The sequence below is a fragment of the Pelodiscus sinensis genome, chromosome 32 (assembly GCF_049634645.1).
Source record: "Pelodiscus sinensis isolate JC-2024 chromosome 32, ASM4963464v1, whole genome shotgun sequence".
Taxonomy (NCBI): domain Eukaryota; kingdom Metazoa; phylum Chordata; order Testudines; family Trionychidae; genus Pelodiscus; species Pelodiscus sinensis.
This window is the reverse complement of record NC_134742.1, coordinates 7,012,209-7,037,464: the sequence shown is the minus strand read 5'-3', so window position 1 is coordinate 7,037,464 and position 25,256 is coordinate 7,012,209. Positions and strand designations below refer to the sequence as shown.

The window sequence follows — 25,256 nt, the reverse complement described above, 5'->3', positions numbered from 1 at the left end:
TACTTGTGATGTCACTTCACGGGTTCTCCCTTCACCTTAATCTTCCAGCCAGACAGAAGACAGGACCTCAATTCCAAATTGAAGAAAAGGTTTTTTTGGCTCTCTGTAGCCATCTTATAAGGGGGAAGGGAGCCCATTTTTTCTCTTTGAAGATTCACACTCTTCAGTATTCATTATTCATGTGACAGACAGAAGCTAAAGAAGATTTTTGTTTGCACCTAGAAAGCACAGCTCACTGATGTCTCTCTATACCAGAAAAGCACTTTTTTCACAAATCCATTCAGATGTAGCACTGCAGCTTTCACAATGAATCTCATATGCTTTTATCACTCCACAGTTGTTGTTCCCTGCAGGGAGATGTACTGCCTTGAACCTGGGAAATAACATAAACAAATCACTGTCTAGAAATTTTGAACGAGATTTCCAGCAGCTTTTCCTCACTCTGACACCTGTCTCATATTTCTTCCTTAACCGCTGAATTGTTCCTTACAGAGCCCTGGTTGATGGAATCTTTTCCCAGTCCATGACCCTGTAGTAGCAGCTGTTTGGCCTGCGTCTATTTCTGGAAAACATGTGTCCAGATTACCAAAACCAGCCCACAGGATTAGCCCGACTGCTGATGGAAGGCGTGGAATGAGGCTCAGGACGGATCTCTCTGTGCCTAGCAGTTGACATCCCTCCTGCCTGTACGTAGCCTCTGCTCTCATCAGTGCTGAAAAGCAACATCCCCAAGTCCTCTGGCTGTGCATCTTACATGGCTCAGAGAATAAAACCACTCACAGTGTTGTATTTAACAGGGAGCGATCCACCCAAGTCCAGTTCCTTGTGGGGGATGTACTGGTGAGTCCAAGCCAGACCCCGTCTTTGGAATTCGTTTGAATGAAAGTCTGTAAATCACAGAGAAGAACGAACTGAGGGGGGAAGGTGGATTTGTGGTTAAGGTGCTAGCCAGAGACTCTGGGATCTGGGTTCAGTTTCCCACTCCTTTGCTAGGTCTACTGGCAGCAATTCTAGGCCTCAGGTACTATAGACAGTGGGCCCTGGGAAGGGATGGATCAAAGGGGTCCCTTTGAGATTGTCACCCAATGGGCTGATCATACCACTGAGCTTTCCTACTTGCCCACTAGGATGCCCTGCCACACTGTCTTGCTGGGCTAAAAGCCCTGATCTACCCTAGCCCAGACACAGAGTTGGAGTAACGGCCCCCCAGTACAGTAAGGGTGCATCTACACAGCAGGGCATAACTCAAAATAAGCTATGCAATTGAGCTACATCAACTGTGTAGATTATTTCAAAATAGCTAATTTTAGAATTGGGAGCATCTACACAGCACTTATTTTGAAACAGAGCACTCTTCCTCTGACTTCCCTTACTCTTTGTACTATGAGGGTTACGGGAGGTGGTGTAAGAAATCCTCCAGCTTGACAGTATTTCCACATTATTTCTAAATGACTGCTTGCTGTATAGATGTGGACTATGTTAGTTTGAAATCATGTTGCTGTGTAGACGTATCCTAACAGACTGAGAACTGCTCAACTGTGGGAGAGCTCAGCTACAGGGACTTTTCAGCACCGCCCCAAATAGAACCAACCCCCCAAATTAATTAGTTATATTTGGTATAAAAGGATTACACAGAAAGAGTTGTTGGGCCTCTGCCCTTCAGGTAACAATGAATTGGTTGCAAGTGAAAACAGACAGATCAAAGTATGCTACGAAACAAAAATAAAACAATCCAGCTAAGCTTAATATACTGGGGCCACGTCTACTCTACATGGAAGGTGGATGCTGCAGAGATTTATCTTCCGGCATTTGATTTAACAGGTGTAATATAGACCAGTAACTCAAACACTGAAGGCAGCTCAGGTCAGTGTCCAATATTCCACCATTTGGCTACGTCTAGACTGTCTGCCAGGGGCCCGTATCCGAGATGTTACGGAGGCATTGTCGAGGATTATCCGGCCCTCTGACTACTACCCCATGCTACTCATCCACGTGGGCACAAATGATACTGCCAGGTGTGACACTGAGCGGATCAAGTGTGACTACAGGGCTTTGGGAGTACGGGTGAAGGAGTTTGGAGCGCAGGTGGTATTCTCTTCTATCCTTCCTGTCAAAGGTAGGGGCCCGGGCAGAGAGAGGTGCATCCTGGAGGTGAATGCCTGGCTGCGACGATGGTGTCGCCAGGAGGGATTCGGCTTCCTTGATCACGGGGTGCTCTTCCAGGAAGGACTGCTTGGCGGAGATGGAGTTCACCTTTCCAGGAGCGGGAAGGCCTTGTTTGGACACAGACTGGCTAACCTTGTGAGGAGGGCTTTAAACTAGGTTTGTCGGGGGCAGGTGAGCAAAGCCCACAGGTAAGTGCTGAATGTGCGGGACTGGGAGATGGGTTGGAAATGGGGGGGACTACGGCCTATAATGGCAAGGAGAAAGGAGGGTCAGGGCACAACAGGGAGGCAAGATCAAATCAGTATCTTAGATGCCTATATACAAATGCGAGAAGTATGGGTAATAAGCAGGAAGAACTGGAATTGCTAACCAATAAATACAACTATGATATCATTGGTATTACAGAAACCTGGTGGGATGGGACGCATGATTGGAATATTGGTATGGAAGGGTACGGCTTGCTCAGGAAGGACAGACAGGGAAAAAAGGGAGGAGGGGTTGCCTTGTATATTAAAAATGTACACACTTGGACTGAAGTGGAGATGAACGTAGGAGATAGCTGTGTAGAGAGTCTCTGGGTTAAGCTAAAAGGGGTAAAAAACGAGGGTGATATCATGCTAGGAGTCTACTACAGGCCACCTAGCCAGGTGGAAGAGGTGGATGAGGCCTTTTTTAAACAATTAACAAAACTATCCAAAGCCCAAGATTTGGTGGTGATGGGGGACTTCAACTATCCAGACATATGTTGGGAAACTAACACAGCGAGGCACAGGCTATCCAATAAGTTTCTGGACTGCATTGGAGACAACTTTCTGTTTCAGAAGGTTGAAAAAGCTACCAGAGGAGAAGCTGTTCTGGATTTGGTTTTAACAAATAGGGAGGAACTAGTTGAGAACTTGAAAGTGGAAGACAGTATAGGGGACAGTGATCACGAAATAATAGAGTTCATGATCATAAGGAAAGGTAGAAGGGAGACCACCACAATTGAGGTTATAGATTTCAGGAAGGCAGATTTTGATAAGCTCAGAGAACTTGTAGGTAAGGTCCCATGGGAAGCAAGACTGAAGGGAAAAACAACTGAGGAGAGTTGGAAGTATTTCAAAGGGACGTTGTTAAGGGCCCAAAAGCAAACAATTCCGTTGTGTAGGAAAGATAGAAAATATGGCAAAAGACCAGCTTGGCTTAACAAGGAGATCTTGCATGATCTCAAAATAAAAAAGGAGTCATATAAAAAATGGAAACTAGGACAACTAACAAAGGATGAATATAGGCAAGCAACACGGGAATGCAGGGGCAAGATTAGAAAGGCAAAGGCACAAAATGAGATCAAACTAGCTACAGGCATAAAGGGAAACAAGAAGACCTTTTATAAATACATTAAAAGCAAGAGGAAGACCAAGGACAGGGTAGGCCCACTGCTTAGCGAGGAGGGAGAAGCAGTAACAGGGAACTTGGAAATGGCGGAGATGCTCAATGACTTCTTTGTTTCGGTCTTCACCGAGAAGTCTGGAGGTGTGCCTAACGTAGTGAATACAAGCAGAGAGAGGGTAAGTTTAGAAGATAGGATACACAAAGAACAAGTTAAAAATCACTTAGGAAAGTTAGATGTCAGCAAGTCACCAGGTCCTGATGAAATGCATCCCAGGATACTCAAGGAGCTGATAGAGGAGGTATCTGAGCCTTTAGCTATGATCTTTGAAAAATCATGGCAGACAGGGGAGATTCCAGAAGACTGGAAAAAGGCAAATATTGTGCCCATCTATAAGAAGGGGAATAAGAACAACCCAGGAAATTATAGACCGGTCAGTTTAACGTCTGTCCCAGGGAAGATAATGGAGCAGGTAATTAAGGAAATCGTATGCAAACACTTGGAAAGTAATAAAGTGATAGGGAATAGCCAGCATGGGTTTGTGAAGAACAAGTCATGCCAAACTAATCTGATAGCTTTCTTTGAAAAGATAACGAGCCTTGTGGATAAGGGAGAAGCGGTGGATGTCATATACCTAGACTTTAGTAAGGCATTTGATACGGTCTCGCATGATATTCTTATTGATAAACTAGGAAAATATAACTTAGATAGGGCCACGATAAGGTGGGTGCATAATTGGCTGGATAACCGTAGTCAGAGAGTTGTTGTTAACGGTTCTAAATCCTGCTGGAAAGGGATAACAAGTGGAGTTCCTCAAGGGTCTGTTTTGGGACCCGTACTATTCAATATCTTCATCAATGATGTAGATATTGGGATAGAGAGTACTCTTATTAAGTTTGCAGATGATACCAAACTGGGTGGGGTTGCAACTTCTTTGGAGGATAGGGACATAATTCAAAATGACCTTAGCAAGTTAGAGAAATGGTCAGAGGTAAACAGGATGAGGTTTAATAAAGAGAAATGCAAAGTGCTCCACTTAGGAAGGAACAATCAGTTCCATACATACAAGATGGGAAGCGACGGTCTAGGAAGGAGCATGGCGGAAAGGGATCTAGGGGTCATAGTGGACCACAAGTTGAATATGAGTCAACAGTGTGATGCTGTTGCCAAAAAAGCAAATATGATTCTAGGTTGTATCAACAGGTGTGTTGTAAGCAAAACTCGTGAAGTCATTCTGCCGCTCTATTCTGCACTAGTTAGGCCTCAGCTGGAGTACTGTGTCCAGTTCTGGGCGCCACATTTCAAGAAAGATGTGGAGAAATTGGAAAGGGTACAGAGAAGAGCGACAAGAATGATTAAAGGTTTAGAGAACATGACCTATGAAGCCAGGCTTCATGAACTGGGCTTGTTTAGTTTGGAAAAAAGAAGATTAAGGGGGGACATGATAGCGGTTTTCAAATATCTAAAAGGGTGTCACAAGGAGGAAGGCGAAAATTTGTTCCTCTTGGTTTCTGAGGACAGGACAAGGAGTAATGGGCTTAAAGTGCAGCAGGGGAGGTTTAGATTGGACATTAGGAAAAAATTCCTAACTGTCAGGGTGGTCAAATATTGGAATAAATTGCCAAGGGAGGTGGTGGAATCTCCCTCTCTGGAGATATTTAAGAACAGGTTAGATAGACATCTGTCAGGGATGGTGTAGACGGAGCTTGATCCTGCCTTGAGGGCGGGGGGCTGGACTCGATGACCTCTCGAGGTCCCTTCCAGTCCTATTATTCTATGATTCTATGATTCTATGAAAGACTCGTTCAAAAGAGGCTTTTTCAAAAGATACTTTAGAAAAAGCCTCTTTCAAAAAAGACCATCAAGACGGCAACCAGTACTTTAGAAAAAGCAAGCAGTCTGGATGCTCTCTTTCGAAAAAGCATAGTTTGCATTCCATAGCGCCTTTCAAAAAAGGCGTTATTCCTCATAAAACAAGGTTTTCCGCGGTCAAAAAAACTGCTGCATTCTTTCGATTTACTTTCAAACTAACACGACAGCAGTCTAGATTCAGGGGAAGTTTTTGAAAAAAAGCCACTTTGTTTGAAAATACCCTGTAGCCTAGACACAGCCTCTGTGAGGAGTAAGGAAATCTGACTAGAACATTTGCTCCCATTGGCCCCCTGCTGTGGGAATGGCACTGAAATGTGATTTAAGGTACATCAACTCCAGCTAAATAATTAAAATAGCTGAAGTTGCGTATCTTAATTTGACCTTCTGCTGTAGTATAGACTTGGCCTAAGAGAAGTTGTTACAAATCATGTTTCTTATTCTAGTTTTATTTAAGATGCAATTCGTCACAAGCCAGAGCTGAACTTTTTCTCTAACCTGGGTCTGGAAATACTCTCCACCCCATTGGTTACAGTTCTTTTCTTTTTTTTTCTTTTCTTTTCTAGGTGTTCTTGTGTTTTCTCTTAGGATGGGGAGGAAGTATCAAAAGCCAGTTGACAACCATTATTGATTGCTTCCCATCCCTGAAATAAATTTTTCTCTGTGTGGGAATTCTTTGTTCCAGTCTCTCCAGCCCCTGAAGAGGACTGTCGAAGCAAAGGCCTCACTCAGTTTTAGGCAGCTAAACAGACAGCTTTATTGATCAGTAAAGCAAAGTGAGCCAAACGTGGACCCAGCAGAGCCGGGCCCAATAAGGCTCCCTAATACAATTTATCCTAGTATTTTATACCCTTAACCAAACAAGTCTGATGTCAGGGCAAGAAATCAAAGTGAACTTCAAAGAGGAATTATTATCAGCAAAGAAAGAAACAGGATTTTTTTTTAAGGGAGTTTGAGCTTCAGCTTAAAATAGTTCCTTAACACATTCCAACAGCACATCCTCTGGCCTCTCCCCACCTCGGTGAAGGCCAGTTCACTCCCTCTAGTATACGTGCAGACACAAGAAACTGAAATGGCTTTTGTTATACAGAATGGCTTCTAGCTAAATATGAAAAGGTTTCTACAGGACCAAATGCAAGATGGATTCCAGCAGCAGTTGACATGTTACCAGTCTTCATAGAACCAACCACAGTTTGGGTTATAGGAAAAATAAAACCACCTAGACCATTGCCTTGAGCACCTGGCCATTAAGTTCCTTAAGTACCACCAATGGTCTCACTAGACGACTTACATTAATAGGTAGGTTTATATTTCATCTTTCTAACTTCACATGCAAGGATTATACATGCACACAAATAGCGTACACACACTCAGGGGATCACAATCTCTTGAATAGTAGGTCACTTGCCCTGTTTTGCATAAAGCATTTTTATGTTTTGCATATTCATATGCTGCACCTGCACTGCTGGCATATTCCCCCTTGCTTTTTTTCATCTGCATGAACAATACATGTTGTTGTGTTCACCAACTTTGAAATCACCCAGTTGCCGCCTTTATTCCACCCTGTCAGCAGGCCTGTCCACCCCAGACTTCCTTAATAACCATGGGTCAAGTTTTTTCTTTCCTGGTAGGACCAGAATGAAGTTCTAGCCATTGTGTTTGTGATGTACGGGGGTCATGCAATAGGTGAGGTGGCAGAGCACAGGTAGCCTTAACCTTCATTTCCTTGCTTTTTAGCTTGTGTAGGTGTGAATAGAGCAACTGGAGGTTTCTGTGCTAATTCTTACTAGCGATGTATCCCCAGGACACATTTAATTTACCATCTCATCCTGGTCCCGGATCACCAGCAGTCGGGAGCCCCTCTTTGAACAGTCATCGCGGCTCTCGTTCCAGGAAGTTTTGTTTTTAGATACCCAGTAGCACTTGTCCCGGTGCAATAGCCAGTCTGGGGGGCAGAGCTTACACCCTGGTCCCTCTGGAGGGGAAAATGGAAACTCGTCATGGAGCTGAAAGTTCTGAACTTCATTGTACTCATGCACAGGTTTAACATTTGCAGTAGCCCCATTGCCTGGGCTTTGTTTGAGGGCTCCTGTGCCCTGCTGAACAGCCATTGCAATTTGCACTCCAGGTGGGGCAGGTAACACGGCCTGTGCAAAGCTAAAGGAACTTCATTTAGGTCACAAAGTCAAAGTTGGAAACACCACGTTCATGGCTGCCCATGCAGCTGTCACTCAGCCTGACTGTGGGTTCTTCCTGTGCAGAGAATGTTTGTTTGGGGACCCATCATGGACATGGGCACCAAATACTCCTGCACACTGAATGAGGCAGCAACCATGCAGTAGAGACTGTATCGCAAGGCATACACAAATGTAGGCTGGATTGCTGTTGTGTGGGTAACTGTAAATCTGGCATTTCCTAACTTTCAGGAGCTTGGCTTTGTAACCAACCTGTGTCCCTAACACAGGGTTGTGTTTCATGTGTTAGTTTCTTTAAAAAAAAAACTAAAGCAATTCTATTCCATGCAGCGGGAACAAGTGTCCCATCCTGAACCTGCAGCAGGGTTTGGCCCTGGCTAAGCACCACGCCCCAGTGCTACCACTCAAGGCTAGTGGGTGACATGGAGAGTTATCATGAGGGGAGGAAGCAGAGGGTAGGTGCTCTGTGGGAGCCCGGCCAGCTCTGTCTTCCTCCCTAGTGGGAGCTTCTGCTCCATGTGGTGTCCCTGGAGGTGACAGACCACTGGGGCCACATGCTGGCAGGGTTGGGAAGTTCTGGGGGGTTTCTAGGTGCCTAGGCAGCCCAGAGTCCCAGCTTCAGCAAAGTTTAGGACTGTGTCTCTCCATTCCCCCACTTGCTGCCTCTGTGTGCTCAACGCCATGCATTCCCCAAAACTGCCTGCCATCCCTGGGAGATTTAAAATAGTCCCAGGCACCCCTGCTTTCTGCAGCACAATTAGGCAAAATCAGCTTCCTGCCAGCTCTGGTTTCATGCACAGCTGCCAGCGTATCCCTGTAGCTACTGGGTGGAGAGGAAGCTGTGTCTTCAGACATTGTCCCTCCCACCCCAGGTACCTCTGTGGCCAATGGGTGCTAAAGGGGTGATGCCTCTGGTCAAACACACATATGGACTTCCTGGCCTCTCCCTGTGTAGTAGCTTCTGCCAGACAGTGGTGCTTCAGATAAGCACCGCACCGCTCACATCCCCTGCCCAGTCCAGAGCCTGCACCCATCATCCAAACTCCCTCCCAAAATCTTAGGCAGGTACAGTAGACTTCCGATAATCCAGCACCTTTGGGACCCAGGTGGTGCCGGATTATCAGAAATGCTGGACTATCAGGAGGTACTCTGGCAGGGGCGGGTCTCGTCGGAGGGGAACAGCGCCGCAAAAAGGGGGCGAGGGAGGGGGTGGGGGTGTGCCAAACCCTCCCTCCTGCTGCAGGGAGGCAAAGCCTGCGAGCGGCGGAAGGGGAGAGGCAGGCAGCCGCATTCAGGAAGTTCTAATCAGTTACACTTACTCCGGCTGATCCACAGCTGACAGGCTCTCAATCTACCTTTCCTCTCTACTGCCTGGGGGGGGACAGGGGAAGGTAGGGGTTTGGCACACCCCCGCCCCCTCCCCCACCGCCTCCTGCCCCCCCTCCTCCAGAGAGAAAAGGTAGATTGAGAGCCTGTCGGCTGTGGATCCAGCCGCAGTTAATCAATTACACTAACAACTTGAAGCAGCTGCCGGAGCACTTCCGGGTTGCAGTTGGTGCCGGACCATCAGGCGTACCGGACCACTGGATGCCAGACCACTGGAGTTTTACTGTATGTAGAGGAGACTTTGAGTGGGGAGAGGTGCAGGCATTCTAGACACCACCAACATTTCTACAGACCTGATGCTGGGTGAGGGAGAACCTGGCCCAGATCTCATCCCCTCCCCCACACTCTGCACTAGGAACATGCAGCTACACCGGGGGACCACAGCGTTTCTGACTGTTCTTGTTGTCCTGCTACAGAATCTTCCTGAGCATCAGAAGCCAGAGAGGAATGGTGACTTGTCCGGAGTTCACATTTCATCCAGGATTTGCTGAGAATTCCTGGGCCAAAGCAAACCTGTTTTTCCAGTCCGAGGGCTCCCTTACCCTGTATTTCCAAGGCCTGCTTCCTTCCAATAATGGCAGTGTGAAAGCTTCTCAAAGGTACCACAGGACCCATTTACAATGGGAGAATTAGGGAAACTAAACACAGGAGTCGCTTACCAGCTGCCCTACGTAGTTTGCAGCACTAGAATATTTGTCGTGTAACCCACACACCTTCTGGGTGTGGTGTCCCATATAGGGGCACTGAGACCACTTAGGCTTTTTCTACACTGCCGGCTTTTGCTGGCAGAGAGTATGCAAATGAAGCACTGATTAGCATTTTGTCATACTTCATTTGCATAATCTAGTCAAGTCATTTTTGCACAAAAACAAGCAGTGTGGATATTTCCTTTTTCTGCAAAAGCCCCTTTTTGTGCAAGATCCTTCTCCCTCACTACACTACTTGTTTTTGTGAAAAAATCCACTGCACAAAAATGGCTCAAATAGATTATGCAAATGAAACATAAGAGAATGCTAATCAGCACTGCATTTGCAAAAGGCAGCAGTGTAGACATAGCCTTAGAGAGAGATTAATGAGTCTGCTCCACAGCCTTAGCTAAGTCCTTGTGGCTTTTAGCTCATGTGGCAGAATCTCACTGTGATGGGGCACCCAATCCCCGCACTGAAGCCACTGGTGGGCAAGCCCTGTTTGGGGCCTCAGGCATGGGGCACTGGTGGTGCGCCAGGTGCTCCTGCGTGGCTGCGCTGCTGCTGAGCCATGGGACTGCAGCGAGCAACGGCATGTCCCCTTCCCCAGGACGTCAGGACGGGCTGGCCCCATCCCCAGGGAGGGGCGGAAGCGGCGGAGTGTTTGAAAACGCTGCTGCCATGGTAGGAGGGGGGGGGGGAGAGAACCGAAATTGATGTGGCTCCGAGGAGCCAGAGCTCCTGACCGCTCTGGAGGCATCCTGACGACTCAGGGGAAGGTGAGCCTCAGGGCCCCGGCAGGGTGGATGGGGGAGAGGTAGCAGCCCAGGCACAACCAGGAGAGGTTGGTGGGCTGGCGCGTTTCAGCTATACGCCCTATCAGCCGGACTGGATTGCAGAGGATCTGTGTCCTTAGGGCCCTGGGCTAGGGCCCATGAGTGAGGGTGGGCCCAGGCCCTCCTCACCCCCTCCAACCCAGAGAGCATTGGATGCTTCTGCCTGTGCTTAGGACGCACCTAGCACAGGGCACCGGATATGAGTCACACCTGGGTGGGGGTGGAGGAACCATTAGTGACAGAAGAGGGACTGCCTCAAGGGGGCGGGGGAATAGCCCCACCCAGGAGATGGTCACACTCGCTCATTTATTTTCAGAAGTCCCAGTTTGGATCCCAGCAACCAATCTCCTTTTATTGAAGTAGTTTGTGTCATTATCCCCCGTGACCAGTAGGTGGTGCTGCAGTGCAAGGCGCACCTGAGAGGAGGAGGTGAGGTACCTGCTGAGTTGCTGGGAGATGATTCACACACAAATTGTTTCAGGCGGGACTGGAAAACCGTCAGGTTACAGCTGCCGTTGCATTGAGGGATGAGTCTCTCCCCGGTACTGTTGTTCTCCAGGTGGTTCTGAGACCCTCTGGGCTGAAAAACTTCAGAACAGCATGAGCATGAATGGCAGCTACTGCTCAGGGACCAGCCGCCCATCCCATACTGCAGCTTTCACATTCAGAATTTGCTCAGGAGATAAACATGGGAGAAAATAAGAGAGACTGTTGCATTTATTACACAGTGTGTGGCAGGACTGGGCAAAATACACCCCAGGGACCAGATATGACCCTCCAAGCCACCAAATCCGGCCGTGGCCCACCCTAACATCATCCTCAGGCACACAGCTGCGTGCTTTAAAGCTCAGTCATGTGGCTCTGCTCAGCAGGGAGGGAGAAGCTTCCTTCGATCGCCCCACTCCCAGCCCGAGCCCCAGCTCCTAGTGGCCACAGACAACAAACCAACAGGAACTGAACCCAGCCCAGGAGTGGCCTAAGACCAGCTGTGGCAGCTGGCGTCCCAGGCGGGCGGCTCAATCTGCGCCCCCGCCTGTACGGCCGTCAATGACTGTGACATCATCATGGGGCGCCCGGGCCAGCGGCACTCTAGGCAACTGCTTAGTTCGCCTAGGCTCACGGGCCGCCCCTGCCCCAGCCAATCTCTCAGCTCCTGGAAACAACCAGTGAGTAGGAGCAGAGAGATTGGCCTGAAGGATGGGAGCAGAGCAAGTCTCTTCCCCTCCCAGAGCTGAGAGCCAGGTGGAGGGAACAGCCTGCAGCATTAAGGGCATGTCTACACTACAGTTTTCTTGGAAAAACAGCCTTTTTTCCGACAAATTATTATAGGACTCTAATAGAGTTTAAAGAGAAGCTAGATAATTTCATGGAGGTTAGGTCCATAAAAGGCTATTAGCCAGGGGATAAAATGGTGTCCCTGGCCTCTGTTTGTCAGAGGCTGGAGAGGGATGGCAGGAGACAAATCGCTCGATCATTGTCTTCGGACCACCCCCTCTGGGGCACCTGGTGCTGGCCACTGTCGGCAGACAGGCTACTGGGCTAGAAGGACCCTTGGTCTGACTCAGTACGGCCGTTCTTATGTTCTTATGACAAAACTTGATGAACCTCCACACAGCAATTGTATTCTTCTGCAGGAAAATTGAAAGAACAGAGGGTGTTTTCTAGCATTGGTAATCTTCATTCTACAAGGAAGAAGCCTTTTTGTGAAAGAGCTCTCTTGCAAAAAGGCATGTGTGGATGGGGAAGAGGGAGTTCTTTTGGAAGAAGAAGGAAGAGGAAAAATCACAGATGGCCTGGTGGCCATTCTGTCCATAGCAATCACAGCTTACATGCGAGAGAGTATCCAGGTAGTCTGCACTCTCTCTTTGAAAAAGCTGATTGCTTTTTCAATGCACTTTGGCAGTGTGGACATTCTCTTTCTGAAGATGTTGTTTCAGAAGATCTCTTCTGAAAAAAGGATCCCAAAGAAGCCTGATGTCTAAATGTAGCCTAACTGATCCTGCAGCTCCAAACTGGTCTGTGGCTGCAGCAGGCAGGGAGCCCAACCTGTCTTGGGGGTGTTGCAGGGCTGCTGCTTTAGGTAAGTGACTCCCAGCCAGAGCCTGCCTCTGGCACCCCTGCCCCTCCTGTACCCCATCTCCCTCTCCCAGGTCATCATCCAAACCCTCTGCACCCCCCTGCCCCAGGTCACAACTCCCTACCCAGGCCCTGTATTCCCTTCTATACCCCTCCCCCAGGGCAGAATCCTCTCCTGCACCCAAACACCCTCCCAGACCCTGCACTCCAATCCCCAACGCAAGTCACCAGCCATACCCTCTGCAGTCTGCAGCTCCCTCCCAGACTTTGCACCTCCTACTAAAGCCCCTTCCTCAAGCCAGAATCCTCTCCTGCACCCATACTCCTTCCCTGACTCTATGCTCCAATTCCTAGGTCACAACCCCTCTGTGACGGACCCCTCCCCCACCTCCATGCTCTTGAACTGGACTCATGGACATGAATATACATAACTCAAAGGTGGTTTGAGCAAATTATTTCATGTGGCCCATTGATCTTTATGTCATGATTTGCTAGTTCTGTTTATCTTACTCTGTTGTACGAATCATTTGTGGGTGTAAAATTAGAGACAGGGAGTGGGGAACAATTTGTGAGTTTCCAGTGTGTGAATGGGAGATATGGAGGGTGTTTCCGGCAACTTCTTGATGACAATCTTTTGTCCTTCAGTCTGAGCAGTAGCTGGTAGGCAGTGGCCTCAACTCCTTAACAAAAGGAATAGGTGTAGGTCTTTTGACTTGGCTTAACCTGAAGGAAGGGGCCAGGGACCCCAGGGCGTGGAAGAAAGCCTGGGTTTAAGGGGCAGCTGGAAAAGAAGTTTTAGAGTAAGTTTGATTAAGTTTGTACTGAGGTTTCAATGTAGAATTAGTCAAGTGGTTTTGTTTCTTTTGATTTGTAACCTACTTTGCTCTGCCTACTTTCACTAACATCCTACTGCTTCAACTGAATAAAACCATTTTTATTTTCTATCAAACCCAGTGTAAGTGATTGTTACCTGGGGAGGCAACCAGTGTGCACATTCCCTCTTCCATTGCTAAAGGGGGCTTACCTAATTCTTTGGGGTTTGATCCCATCTGGGGAGTGCTCTCAGGAGGCTGGGCCCTAAACTGCCTTCTCCTTGGACCTGAAGTGTTTCAGTGTCAGTACTACTTCTCGGTGGGGGTAGGGATCTCAGCTCGGGGCCTTGGCTGGGGGAGACCAGTGGAGTTGGCCTAGCAGGACCGGGAGGTGAGGAGCCCCAGAGAGCAGGGAGGCGAGTGGCAGTGGTTGTGTCAGCAACGTGGGAGGCACCCCCGAGGGGTCGTCTGTGACCACACCCTGTAACACCCTCCTTTCCCCAAACTTCCTATCAGACCTCCCACTGTCTCCTGCACCCCAGCCCCTTACCTCATACCCCCTTCTGCATCTAGCCTCTAACCTAGATCCAGCATCTCCTCCACAGCACAGTGTGGTCTTTGACCACTTACCAAAATTTTGGATTGGCCTCCCGCCAAAAATTATTGCCCACGCCTGGTGTACAGAGTCTCCCACCCTGCCCTGCTCACTGATTACAGTGAAGGTGTAAGAGGGGGCTCACAGGGGTTCATGTATCAAGCTCTAACACTGCCCTGTCCATTTAATATTGTTCCTGTTTTGGTGCTAGTGAAATGTCTGGGATTTTATTCACAAGGGCGTTGGAATCAGAAATGCGGGAGATGAGGAAATGTCAGAATGTAGCATTTGGCATAAATTAATTTGGAGGTGCTTACCCCAAATGCCCATCACTACCACAGCTCCCACCAGGATGAGGATCACAACTGCTCCCAGCTGCAGAATGAGCCGATACCAGCAGGGAAACGGAGGATGATCTGCAAGAGGCAGAGTTTCGTGAAACGTTTTCAGCATATAGTGCAAGAAATAACATATTTGCCTGTAGAGCACCCACCAATGGGCATTTATGTTCCTCCTGACATAATCCAGGAATAGCTTAAAATCTCTTCATTAAGAGCTACATCACACTGAGGACACCTTCATGATGAAACAGAACAAAATACTGCAAAGGAGGAGAAAACACTAACAAATTCCTACGTCGATTGTTGAACAACATGTTTCTAATCCACTTTGGCTTTATCTACACAGCAATATTATTTTGGAATAACTGACATTATTCCAAAATAACACAGTCAAGGTCTACACACAAGCAGTTATTTCAACATAATGTCGACCTAATGTGGAGCTGGAGGACTGCTTACTCCAACTCCTGTAAACCTCATTTTAAGAGGAATAAGGGAAGTCGGGGGAAGAGCGCTCCATCTCAAAATAACTGCTCTCTGGACAGTACCAAAAGTTGAAATAAGCTATTTTGACTTAAGCTACACAATTAGCACAGCTCAAGTTCCGTAGCTTATTTCAAATTTAGCCCTGCTGCGTAGATGTGCCCTTTGAGTGATGTGTATTTCACGACCATCCATTGCAAGTCTTTGCTTCAGCCCCTTCTGGCTTTGTGTTGATTTTTGGTTCTTAATCTTTCTGGGGTCAGGACACAATTGTAAACCCCGGGAGCCTGTCACAACCCAGTAAGCAGCATTCAGGAAACCATTCCAGTGCTTCACCACACTACTGGTGAAACAGTTTTTCTTAATACCCAAGCTACCCTCCTCCACTGCAACTTGAGACCATTTCTCCTCACACTGTCATCTGTCACTGCTGAGAACAGCCTCTCTTTACCTCTTTTGGAACCTCCCTTCAGGAAGTTGAAGGCTGCTATCAAATCCCCCCTCACTCTTCTTTTCTGTAGACTAAATAAGCCCAAACCCCTCAGCCTCTCCTCATAACTCATGTGCTCCAGCCCCCTAATCATTTTTGTTGCCCTCCACTAGATTCTCTCCAATTTATCCACAGCCTTTCTGTGGTGGGGGATGGCTAAACTTGATGCACTACTCCAGATGTGGCCTCACCAGTGCCAAACAGAGCAGAATAATCACTTCGCTAGATCTGCTGCCTAATGCAGCCCAATAGGGTGTGAGCTCACTGTTGACTCATATCCAGTTTCTCATTTACTTTAATCTCCAGGTCATTTTCTGCAGAAATACTACGTAGCCAGTCAGTCCTCAGCCTGTAACAGTGCTTGGGATTCTTCACCCTAAGTGCAGGACTCTGCATTTGTCTTTGTCGGGCCTCATCAGATTTCTTTCAGGACAAGCCTCCAATTTGTCAAAGTAATTCTGGTTACAATTCTGGTCAGTCAGTTACCACCTTTGATCAAGAACAGCCAAGTGACAGGTAAATAAACACTTTCCACTGGGAAAATAGCTTGAAACTGGATCTTTAATTTCACCTGCAATGGGAATCTGACCTGCAAGGCTCAACAGCTGCTAACACTTTGAAAAACAGCAACCATATCAAGGAAGTCAGGACCATAGTAGCTATAACAGCTGGTCACGTATTTTCAGAGTGGTGTAGCCCAGTTAAAAATAACTAAAGTGGAGGGAGGGGTTCTTAAACTTCATTTTTCCTCTTCTGAGGCACCAGCAATTGAGAACGTCAGCTTACCGTTGCTCCTCTCATGGACCTATGATAGTGGCTAGAGGAGTCTTTTAGCCCTGAAGTGAAGGATGGCACCAGAGCACGCCATGCCAATGAGGAGACCCGTGTTTCTGGGTCTTCTGTTCCTGGGCCAGACTGAGGGCACAGAGCCACCTCCATCCAATGTACCTTCAGCCTTTGTTCCTTGTCCTTTACGGTCCTAGGGCAGAACTAACGGCAGATGCTGCAATGGTTTCTTTGGTGACCCTCACCCAAGCACTGTAGAAAGAAGAAGTGAGGGCAGCTTTGTAGCATGCACTTCACACAAACCTCACAACTTTTAAATCCCCAGGAATGTAGCCACATCTCTGTGGGGTCTATTAAGGGAGGGACACTAACAATAACTATAAACACTTAATCTAACTCAAGTGTTAGATTGGTTCGAACTGCCGGCATTTAAAAATGGCGCCGGCCGGCTTCATGCAAATGAAGCCTGGGAAATTCAAATCCCGAGCTTCATTTGCAAGTGCAGATGACTACATTACCCCCGCTAGTTCGAACTAGCGGGGTAGTGTAGACATACCCTTGGAGACTAACAAAAAATTATACAGTATCATGAACTTACATGGGCACAACCCACTTCTTCAGATGAGTGGAACAAGAAGCCCAGAAAAATGGTGAGCTTGCAGAGGCAAGAGCTATGGGATGTTCCAGCCTACTGTCACTGGTGGTAGCAAGGAACTGGGGAAGTGGCGGGTTGTCAGGGTGCTATACAGGCACCATGAAGGTGCAATTCCGGGGGGCACCCAGATGAGAAAATCTGGCCACTGTGCACGCAGGCATATGCACACTGACTTCGAATGCACATGAACTCACACTTGAACAGACATTAGAGAGATGAGCACTGTGCACAGTTTGGCAGATAATTTAGTAGTAGAATTATGTTAGGACACCTGGAGACTTGGGTATGGATTCTTGTTATTTTATGTCTAAAACTGACTAAATAATTTGAAATTTATTCCCATCTTTTGTAAAGGTAAATCAGCTCTTCCTGGTTTTTTCATCAGATGTCATCAGTTTCCTGGTTTTTTCCATCAGCATCACACTCAAGCTTCCTGTTAAGTGCTTCCTTAATGAGCTCTGCCCCTGGGCTCAGAGTTATGAGCAGAGAGCTGCCTGGCTGGGAGAGGGGCACCTTTTTCTCAGCTGCAGCAGCTCCCTGAGGGGACAGAGGAGCACACCTCTCCCAGCAGGTAGCTAGGAGACAAGAGAAGGAGGGAGAGAAAGTTTGGGGCATCCTGTCTCCCAGCTGGGCAGTGACAGTCAGGAGAGGAGAGAGACTATGTTGATCACAGCAGTTGGGTTTGGCTGCAGCTACTTGTGAGAACCCAGCGCTCTCCCCCATCTATAGAATGGGCTGGAAGGGGGGTAGCCGATCGCATGGGGTAGGTGGAGGAAACGGGGTGGGTGGGTCCTGGTGTTAGTGAGATTGGGGTGGGGAGTTTGTTTGGGGCATCCTGACTCCCATCTGGACTGCAGCAAGATCAGACCCTCTCACTCTCCACACAGTAGCCCTAGCTGGGCTGCAGCTGCAGGTGCAGGGGAAAGATACAGGACTCTCTCCTAGCCTGGAGATGGGGGGAATAGCAGGGAAGGTAGCAAGCTGCATGGGGGGGTGCCAACATGTCAGGAGGGTTATGCTGGTTCACTGGGGCATGTGACTACATGAGAGATGGGAGGCTGTTGGGAAACTTCATTGTCTCAATGCATCAGAGGAACTTAGTCCACATACATTTTCCCTTTTCTTGGTGGGGCTGGAGTGATATTAATTGGCAACTGATCGGTGACATAATTACAAGATCTTAAATATATCAGAAGAATATTATGGGGAGGGAGGGGAGAATAGTGTAGTACCTTGCTAATTCCCACTGTTAGACTTGTAGCCAAAACTGTGAATCCTCTGCAGTTCTAGACCAACATGTTTTCACCTAGTATCAAGAGGGAAAGATAAACAGTTTTCTTTTGGCCACGTTGAGTATGTTAGCAGGCGGCCATCTGCCTGTAGATGTTAGAAAGCCTTGGCTAAAATTTAGTTTGTTTGGAGGGAAGTGTTTTATACAGTCAACGAGACTGCTAAGAAACTCCGTCGGTGGAGCTTAGCTCTCCAAGACTCTGATTTTGAAATAAAAGCACATTTGAGAAGCTTCTAACAATGTGGCTGATGAACTCTCCTGTGGGAATTTCCCAGATTCAGCCAGTTAAAACTGTCCCTATAATCGGGGAGTCATAGCATTTCATAAATGGGGGGATATTGTTTAGTTCTTCATGTAATCAAGAGTAACTCTAGTATGTGCATGTTTCTTATTAACTATATTTTTTTCCTAGACATGCAGGAAGAAATTAACAGCCACAGTGGACCCAACCTAGACGAAGCTGCCTAGAACCATCTCTGATTTTTTTGGGGGGGAGGGTATGTGATAAATGGGGGGTAATACCCTTTTCTGGACTTTCGAGCCATTCAGTTAACTAAAAAATTTTCACAATGGTTAACTCTTGAGACTCATGCCTGTAAGGGTTTAAATTATAGGGAGTGGATCTTAGAGAATCCCCAGGAATGCTAGGGGCACAGGAAGTGAGTTGGCAGGAAGTTAGGAGAGCCAATGGAAACAGAATGAGGGCTTTTGTATTGGCAGCAGTGACCTTCCTGTTCCTGTCTTTGTATGACCAGAGCAGAGCTGAATAGACATAAATTAAGCCAGGAACCTAGATATGGAGCATCCAGTGACATCCAGGCCTAGGGAAGGACTAAATCCTGGAACAACAGATATGTGAGTAGAACAGGGAATGTTTAATTAGATGTGATCAGGTTATTCTTTTTATTTTGGGTTTCTTGGACTTATCTGTGCACAGGCAACTACCCCCCTACACTGTAACTTTCCAAACTAAACCCCAGAGAAGTAATTGTGTGTTATTTTTTTTCAGTTGTTCTGTTATACTTAGGAACCAAGTAATATTTCATCAAGTGTGTTTTCTTTGATTTGTTAATAAAAAATCACCCTTTTAAGACCAGGATCTGACACGTGTCCTAGAAGGCAGGATGTTCTATGTGCACATGCCTAAGACTGCAAAGCCACCTACTAAGAGAAACTACAGATTTTCAAGCTTTCTCCAGAGGAAGGTTAAAGAGCTTGAGGATACCTCAGTGGAAGGAATTCCCAAATCTGCCTTCTGGGATTCTTCAAAGGGTTTGTGCATTTTGGTGGTGGCAGCAATACCAATCCCAGGCCAGGGAATCTGTCACCAAGGAGAGTTTTTAAACAGAAGCCTTTAGTGGACAAGTATTTTAAAGACTTTTGCGGGTCTCTTCCCTGGTCCCCACTCAGAGTGTCAGAGTGAGGAACAACTTTGATATACTCTGAGGATACATCCACGCTGCAGTGTTATTTCAAAATAACTGATGTAATTTTGAAATAACAAAGTGCAGGTCTACACAGCAAGCCATTATTTCAAAATAATTTTGAGCTGGCAGACTTTTTACTCCTACTTCTGTAACCCTCATTTCATGAGGAGTAAGGGAAGCTGAAGGAAGAATGTTCTTCCTTCAGCTTCTTGCTGTGTGCACAGCACCACAAGCTGAGTTAAGCTGCTTCGACTTCAGATACGTAATGAAAGTGGCAGAAGTTGTGTATCTTAATTTGACTTTTGCCCTGTAATGTACAGGCATTCCCCGGGTTACGTACAAGTTAGGGACTGTATGTTTGTTCTTAAGTTGAATTGGTATGTAAGTCGGAACTGGTACATATTGTAGGGGAAACTCTAGCCAAACATTTCTCCAGAGCTCAGTTTTATTCTCCCACACCTCACTTCCCTCAGTCCTTTATTCTCAAGCTGAGGTGTCTGCTGAGAAAAGCCGCTCCGAGTCTCCCTGGTCTGCTGGGAGGGGCACTAGCTTCGCGTCTCCCTGGTCTGCTGGGGGGAAGCAGCTAGTGTGGGGTTGCCTCACCCCGTTTGTAAGTAGGGATCCGATGTAAGTCGGATCTGTGTAACCCGGGGACTGCCTGTAGATATGCCCTGAGTGGTCTCTGTGGTTTCTGATGGGTTCAGCATGGCCAGTCTGTTCTGCACTCCACCTGTAAGCGCTTTTAAAAATGCACTCTTGTTTTATCGCACTGGCCCACTCATAGGAAGTGCTGGGAACTGCCAGCTCCAAGTGTGGACACACTCTGTACAGTTTTGGGCTCCCCTCATCCTGTGTCTTTTTTACCTCTGGCATGGAGGAAGGCCATGAGCTGGAACTCTGGCTTATAATCGGTCCTTTGGCACCTTGAGGGTGTGGGTGGGACTGGGCTTTCACGTTCTCCCTCAAGTTTGAAGTACACCAAGCCACGGGTGCAAACTAAGATCCATGTTGGAACGACACTGCTAGATAATTTGGGTGGTTTCCCTACTTAGGTAACAGTTTTAAATAAAGCTGCAGCCAACATCGTTAGCCCAATATTGGTTTCAGTCTCTCGTCTTTATGTCCACAGTAACTTCTAATTGTATTTTGTCAAGGGCTGAATTTTTAAATGCAACTTTAAAATATAGCTGATAACTGAGCTTAGTGCATGTGGAGCAGGGATGGAGGAAGAAATGCCCCCCAATCACCAAATAACCCCCTTCTTCCACAACAGTACTCAGAATTTCCTACTGCACCACACACCAGACTCCTGTCTCATGATGCCCCCACACACCTCAATGCTATTAGCCACATCCACTTAATCCCCATCAATAATGGGGGAAATTATATTGTATCTGCACCCCAGTCCCACAATTAGAACCTTTTTGACCCAGCATAGGGAGCCTGTCAAGCTATCAGAACAGGTAAGGTTCTACATCCTGCATTTGGGAGGTGGGCATTGATTTTTCCTTCCTTAGTGTTTTACTTTGTGTGGCTATTTATTGAATTTCACTTTGTTGATTTCAGACAAAGTGATAATTACATTTATCAAGGTAATTATCAGGTCTAATCCAGTCCTTAAAAATGCTTGTAACATCCTAGCTAAAAACTGTTATTCATAATTTTTACTAATATCGTCTCCACTCTATCATCTAGGTCCTTAATAAAAACATTAACTAGAAGTGGACCCAAGAAAGACGCACTTGGAACTCCACTTCATATGATCCCCCAGTTTGATGGTGAAACATTAACTACTGTCTGCTTATTTTATAAATGTATCTTACAGTAAATTTATCAAAGATGTATTTTTCTTGCTTATGAGAATGTCATGTAGGACTGTGTCACAAGCCTGGCTAAAAATCCAGATGCATCATGTCTACTGCTTCCCTCCATCGGGGATGAAAGTAATTTAAGTTTCTGTCTTATTACAACCTGCCACCCCTTGGGAGGGGTCAGGGCAGAGGGCTGGGGTGGGGGTTGTGATATGATCGTACCTGTAAGAAAAGTAACTGGGGGGTGGGGTCAGGGAAGAGGTTTGGGATGGGGGTGGGGTTGCAGGAGTCAGGGTAGGGGTCTGAGAGTGGGGGGGGAGCAGGGAATGCCAGCTCCTTTAATCTGCTGCCTTCCCACATGGCTGCTGTCAATAGTGCAGTGCTGCTGATCATCTTATTAGCCTCTGGTCTGAACAAATTCATTGTTTGGTAATTTTTTCCAATGTCTTTCCAGGTATCAAAATTAGATTGACTGGTCTGTAATTTCCTGGGCCATCCTTCCTCCTTCCCCCCTCTTTTGGAGACAAGTGCTGTGTGTTTTTCTTCAGTTCTCTGGGACCTCACCCCTCCTCCATGAGATCTCGAAAACAATTGATGGTTCTGATATTGCCTGGGCTATTTCCTTAAATTTTCTGTCATGAATTTTTGGTCTGGTCAACTTTGCTGCGTCTATCTTATCTCAACATACTTTAACCTGTTCTTTCCCTTTTCTGGCCCCAACCCCCCTCCTCATTTTTGTTAATATTGGGTTAAGCTAATCTTTTTAATAAGGACTGAAACAAAAAAAGCATTAAACATCTCAACTTTCTCTGTCTCATCCTATATTTGCTCTCTTTTCCTGTTAAGAAATGGGCCTATATTTGGCAAACACATGGGTAAAACTCAAATATCAATTTTAATTTGTGTTTTGACCATTTGCCACTGTGAAATAATTACTTAACACTAAAAGTTTAATTCTTCATTACATAGATAATTACCACTGTCTCACTGGGTTATCACTCCGCCATCCTACCCTGAAGAGAAAGATTTAACTTCTACACTATTTTGTCAGTTTTTAAAGAGCATCATCATGATTTTAAAGTTTCAGATAATACTATTTGACTGTGAAGAGCTTCAAAAGGATCTCACAAAAGTAGGGGATTAGGCAACAAAATGACAAATAAATATTAATATTGATAAATGCAAAGTAATGCACACTGGAAAAAATAATCCCAACTACACATACAAAATTATGAGGATTAATTTAGCTAGAACTACTCAAGAGAGATCTTGGAGTCATTGTGGGTAGTTCTCTGAAAACATCCACTCAATGTGGACTGGCAAACAGGATGTTAGGAAGCATTAAAAAAGGGATAGAAAATAAAACAGAGAATATCTTATTGCCTCTGTGTAAATCCATGGTACGCCCACATCTTGAATACTGCATACTGATGTGGTAACTTCATCTCAAAAAAGATCTATTGGCATTGGAAAAGGTTCAGAAAAGGGCACCAAAAATGATTAGGGGTTTGGAATGGGGGTAAAATGAATATAGATGGAAAAGAGTAGGACTTGCCATTTTAGAAAAGAGGAGGCGAAGGGGGAATATGATAGAAGTCTATAAAATCATGATGGGTATGGAGAAAGTGAACAAGGAAAAGTTATTTACTTTTTCCCATAATATAAGAACTAGGGGTCACCAAATGAAATTAACAGGTAGCAGGTTTAAAACAAAGAAAAGAACATTTTTCTTCATGCAGAGCATAGTCAACCTGTGGAACTCCTTGCCAGGGACATGAAAACCAGGAATTTAACAGGGTATACTTGTTTCTCTTCACTCCCTCTGGGGCATCTGGTATTGGCCACTGTTGGAAGACAGGATACTGAGCTCAATTGAGTTTTGAGGTACGTCTACACAGTGGGGCTATTTTGCGATACCAGAGATATCCTGAAATAGCTACTCCATGTCTTTTAAACACACCCATTATCTCAAAATATTTTTCAAAATAACAGGCACGCTATTTCAGCATCCCTATAACCCTTGCTCCATGAGGGTTAAGAGATGTCTCAAAATAGCACATTACTTGGAATTTTGGCACTTTGTAGACAGGGCCAAATTTCAAAATAAGCTATTTTGAAGTGCAAATTGTGTATCTTATTCCAAGTTACAAGTGCTGTATAGACGCACCCTTGATCTGACCCAGTATGGCTGTTTTTATGGTCAGTAATTTTCTAGCGAATTCTTTTAAAATTGCATAATAATTTTTTTGCTTATATTTTGCACCCTTTAAAATCAAGGATTCTTTGCCTTACTGGGACATGAACAGATTTCAAGGGGTTGTGACCATACTCCCTTTCTTTCTGGATAATTGGGATGGGTGTCCTAAAACATACTAAGATGGAGTCACAGTCTGGAAAAGCTCAAGAACCCGTCTTCACATTTAGCTCCCATCTTTGTCTCTTTGTCTCAGCATTTTCCCTGCATCCACTCATCCTGACTACTATGTTCTTCCCTGAGAGTTATCTTTAAGTTGCAACTTTCCAAAATGCATTTGGTATGAAACATGCCTCCTCTTCTGCACACAGAAATACATGGGCTGTTGAGAATGTTGTTCCCATTTCAGAATCCTGGACAAAATCCCGTGGTTACCTGTAATTTTCTGTTAGCCAAAATTCTCCTTTTTCTCCAACCCCCTGTTTTAACTTCCTCAGATAAGTTTGGGTCTTCCATCAGAGGCTCGTAAATCCTTTTCTTCACACAAACTCCATGATTCAGCGTACCTAAATGAGTCCCCACCAACTTTCTTCTAAAGAGAATTAAATCCTTCCTGTTCCTGGAACTTCCAGACTCCTTCTGTGCTGTTCATTCTTCAAGATTTTCTCAATGTCTTGCTCCTTCAGCTCTGACTTATCTCACTCTAGTAAGAACTGTAAATTCACTTCAATCCTCCAAATACATCTGAAGACAGCATAAAACAACATATTCAATTGCACTTGCAATTGTGCATATATATATATATAGACTGCCGCTGGCTACACTTGTAGTGTTGTGGTTGTATTAATAGTCCTAATATAATGAACTGTATAATAAAACCTTCAGAAATTCTGTATCCAGTTCTGACAATAGTAGGGAATTTGACATGCTCTGAAGTCCCACACTATGAACATAGGCTGTAAGGCTGCTCCCTGGTTTTATAGACTGTTCTCTCTAAGCTCTCCGTACTACAATTAAAATTAAAAAGTAGGGTAGGATTCCATTTTTCTAACCAAAAAGAGAAATCATACTAATACAGAACTAAGAAACCAAAGACTTACTGAGGTGCTGAGGTGGAGGCAGTGGCCTGGAAGAGGCTCCCAAAACGTTTAAATCAGCATAAACTATTTCTCCTGCCATGCTACGCACAGAAGAGGAAGAGCACGTACAGAGTGTAAGAGCAGCCTCACTTATATCTGAGCTAATGTATCCAAAATCAGGAAGTGTCTGTCACCTATCTAAAGCTGTGTACTTCCTTTCCCCCTGGTGATTTAAGACGTTCAGGTACCTAGCTAATAAATAAACATTTGTGTGCTCTTGACCAGTCTTATTTGGGCTTTAGACAGGACAAGAGAGTTGTTCCCCATTCGGATGTTCAGGATTTCAAATGCACATTCTTTTTTCAGCAATACAAGTAAGCTGATCAATTAGCAGGACATCACTGAACATTCACATGGCAAGAAAGTCTCCTCACAGCACAGCAGTGGGAAATAGTCAATTAGCATTTTCCAAGCCTTCCAGTGGCACAGACATCTCTAATTTATACCCTGCACTCTAGTTCTCTTTGTGTTTTGGAGGACTCAGCACTTGTTATAGTGGAAAACTCTGCTGCAGGGGGTGGCTGAACTGCCTTTTCCAGGACAAGCTCTGCTGTATCAGGAATTGAATTCAGGAGTGGTCGTGCAAACTCAGCACTCACTGAAGTCGCTGGGAGCAAAGGGCACCCAGCCGTCTTTTGAATAGGGCTCC

General features: G+C 45.9%; 1 protein-coding gene across 1 annotated transcript; it reads right to left on the bottom strand.

Moving 5' to 3' along the window:
- Positions 1 to 614: 614 nt before the first annotated feature.
- On the bottom strand, positions 615 to 25,026 carry LOC142823225 (killer cell lectin-like receptor subfamily B member 1B allele C). Its single transcript, XM_075913847.1, has 5 exons — positions 24,569 to 25,026; positions 14,308 to 14,406; positions 10,946 to 11,095; positions 7,225 to 7,379; positions 615 to 887 (listed from the first exon to the last, which is right to left on the bottom strand). The coding sequence occupies exons 1-5, from the start codon at positions 24,645 to 24,647 to the stop codon at positions 777 to 779; spliced, it is 594 nt and encodes a 197-aa protein (XP_075769962.1). The 5' UTR covers positions 24,648 to 25,026; the 3' UTR covers positions 615 to 776.
- Between the last annotated feature and the right edge of the window lie 230 nt (positions 25,027 to 25,256).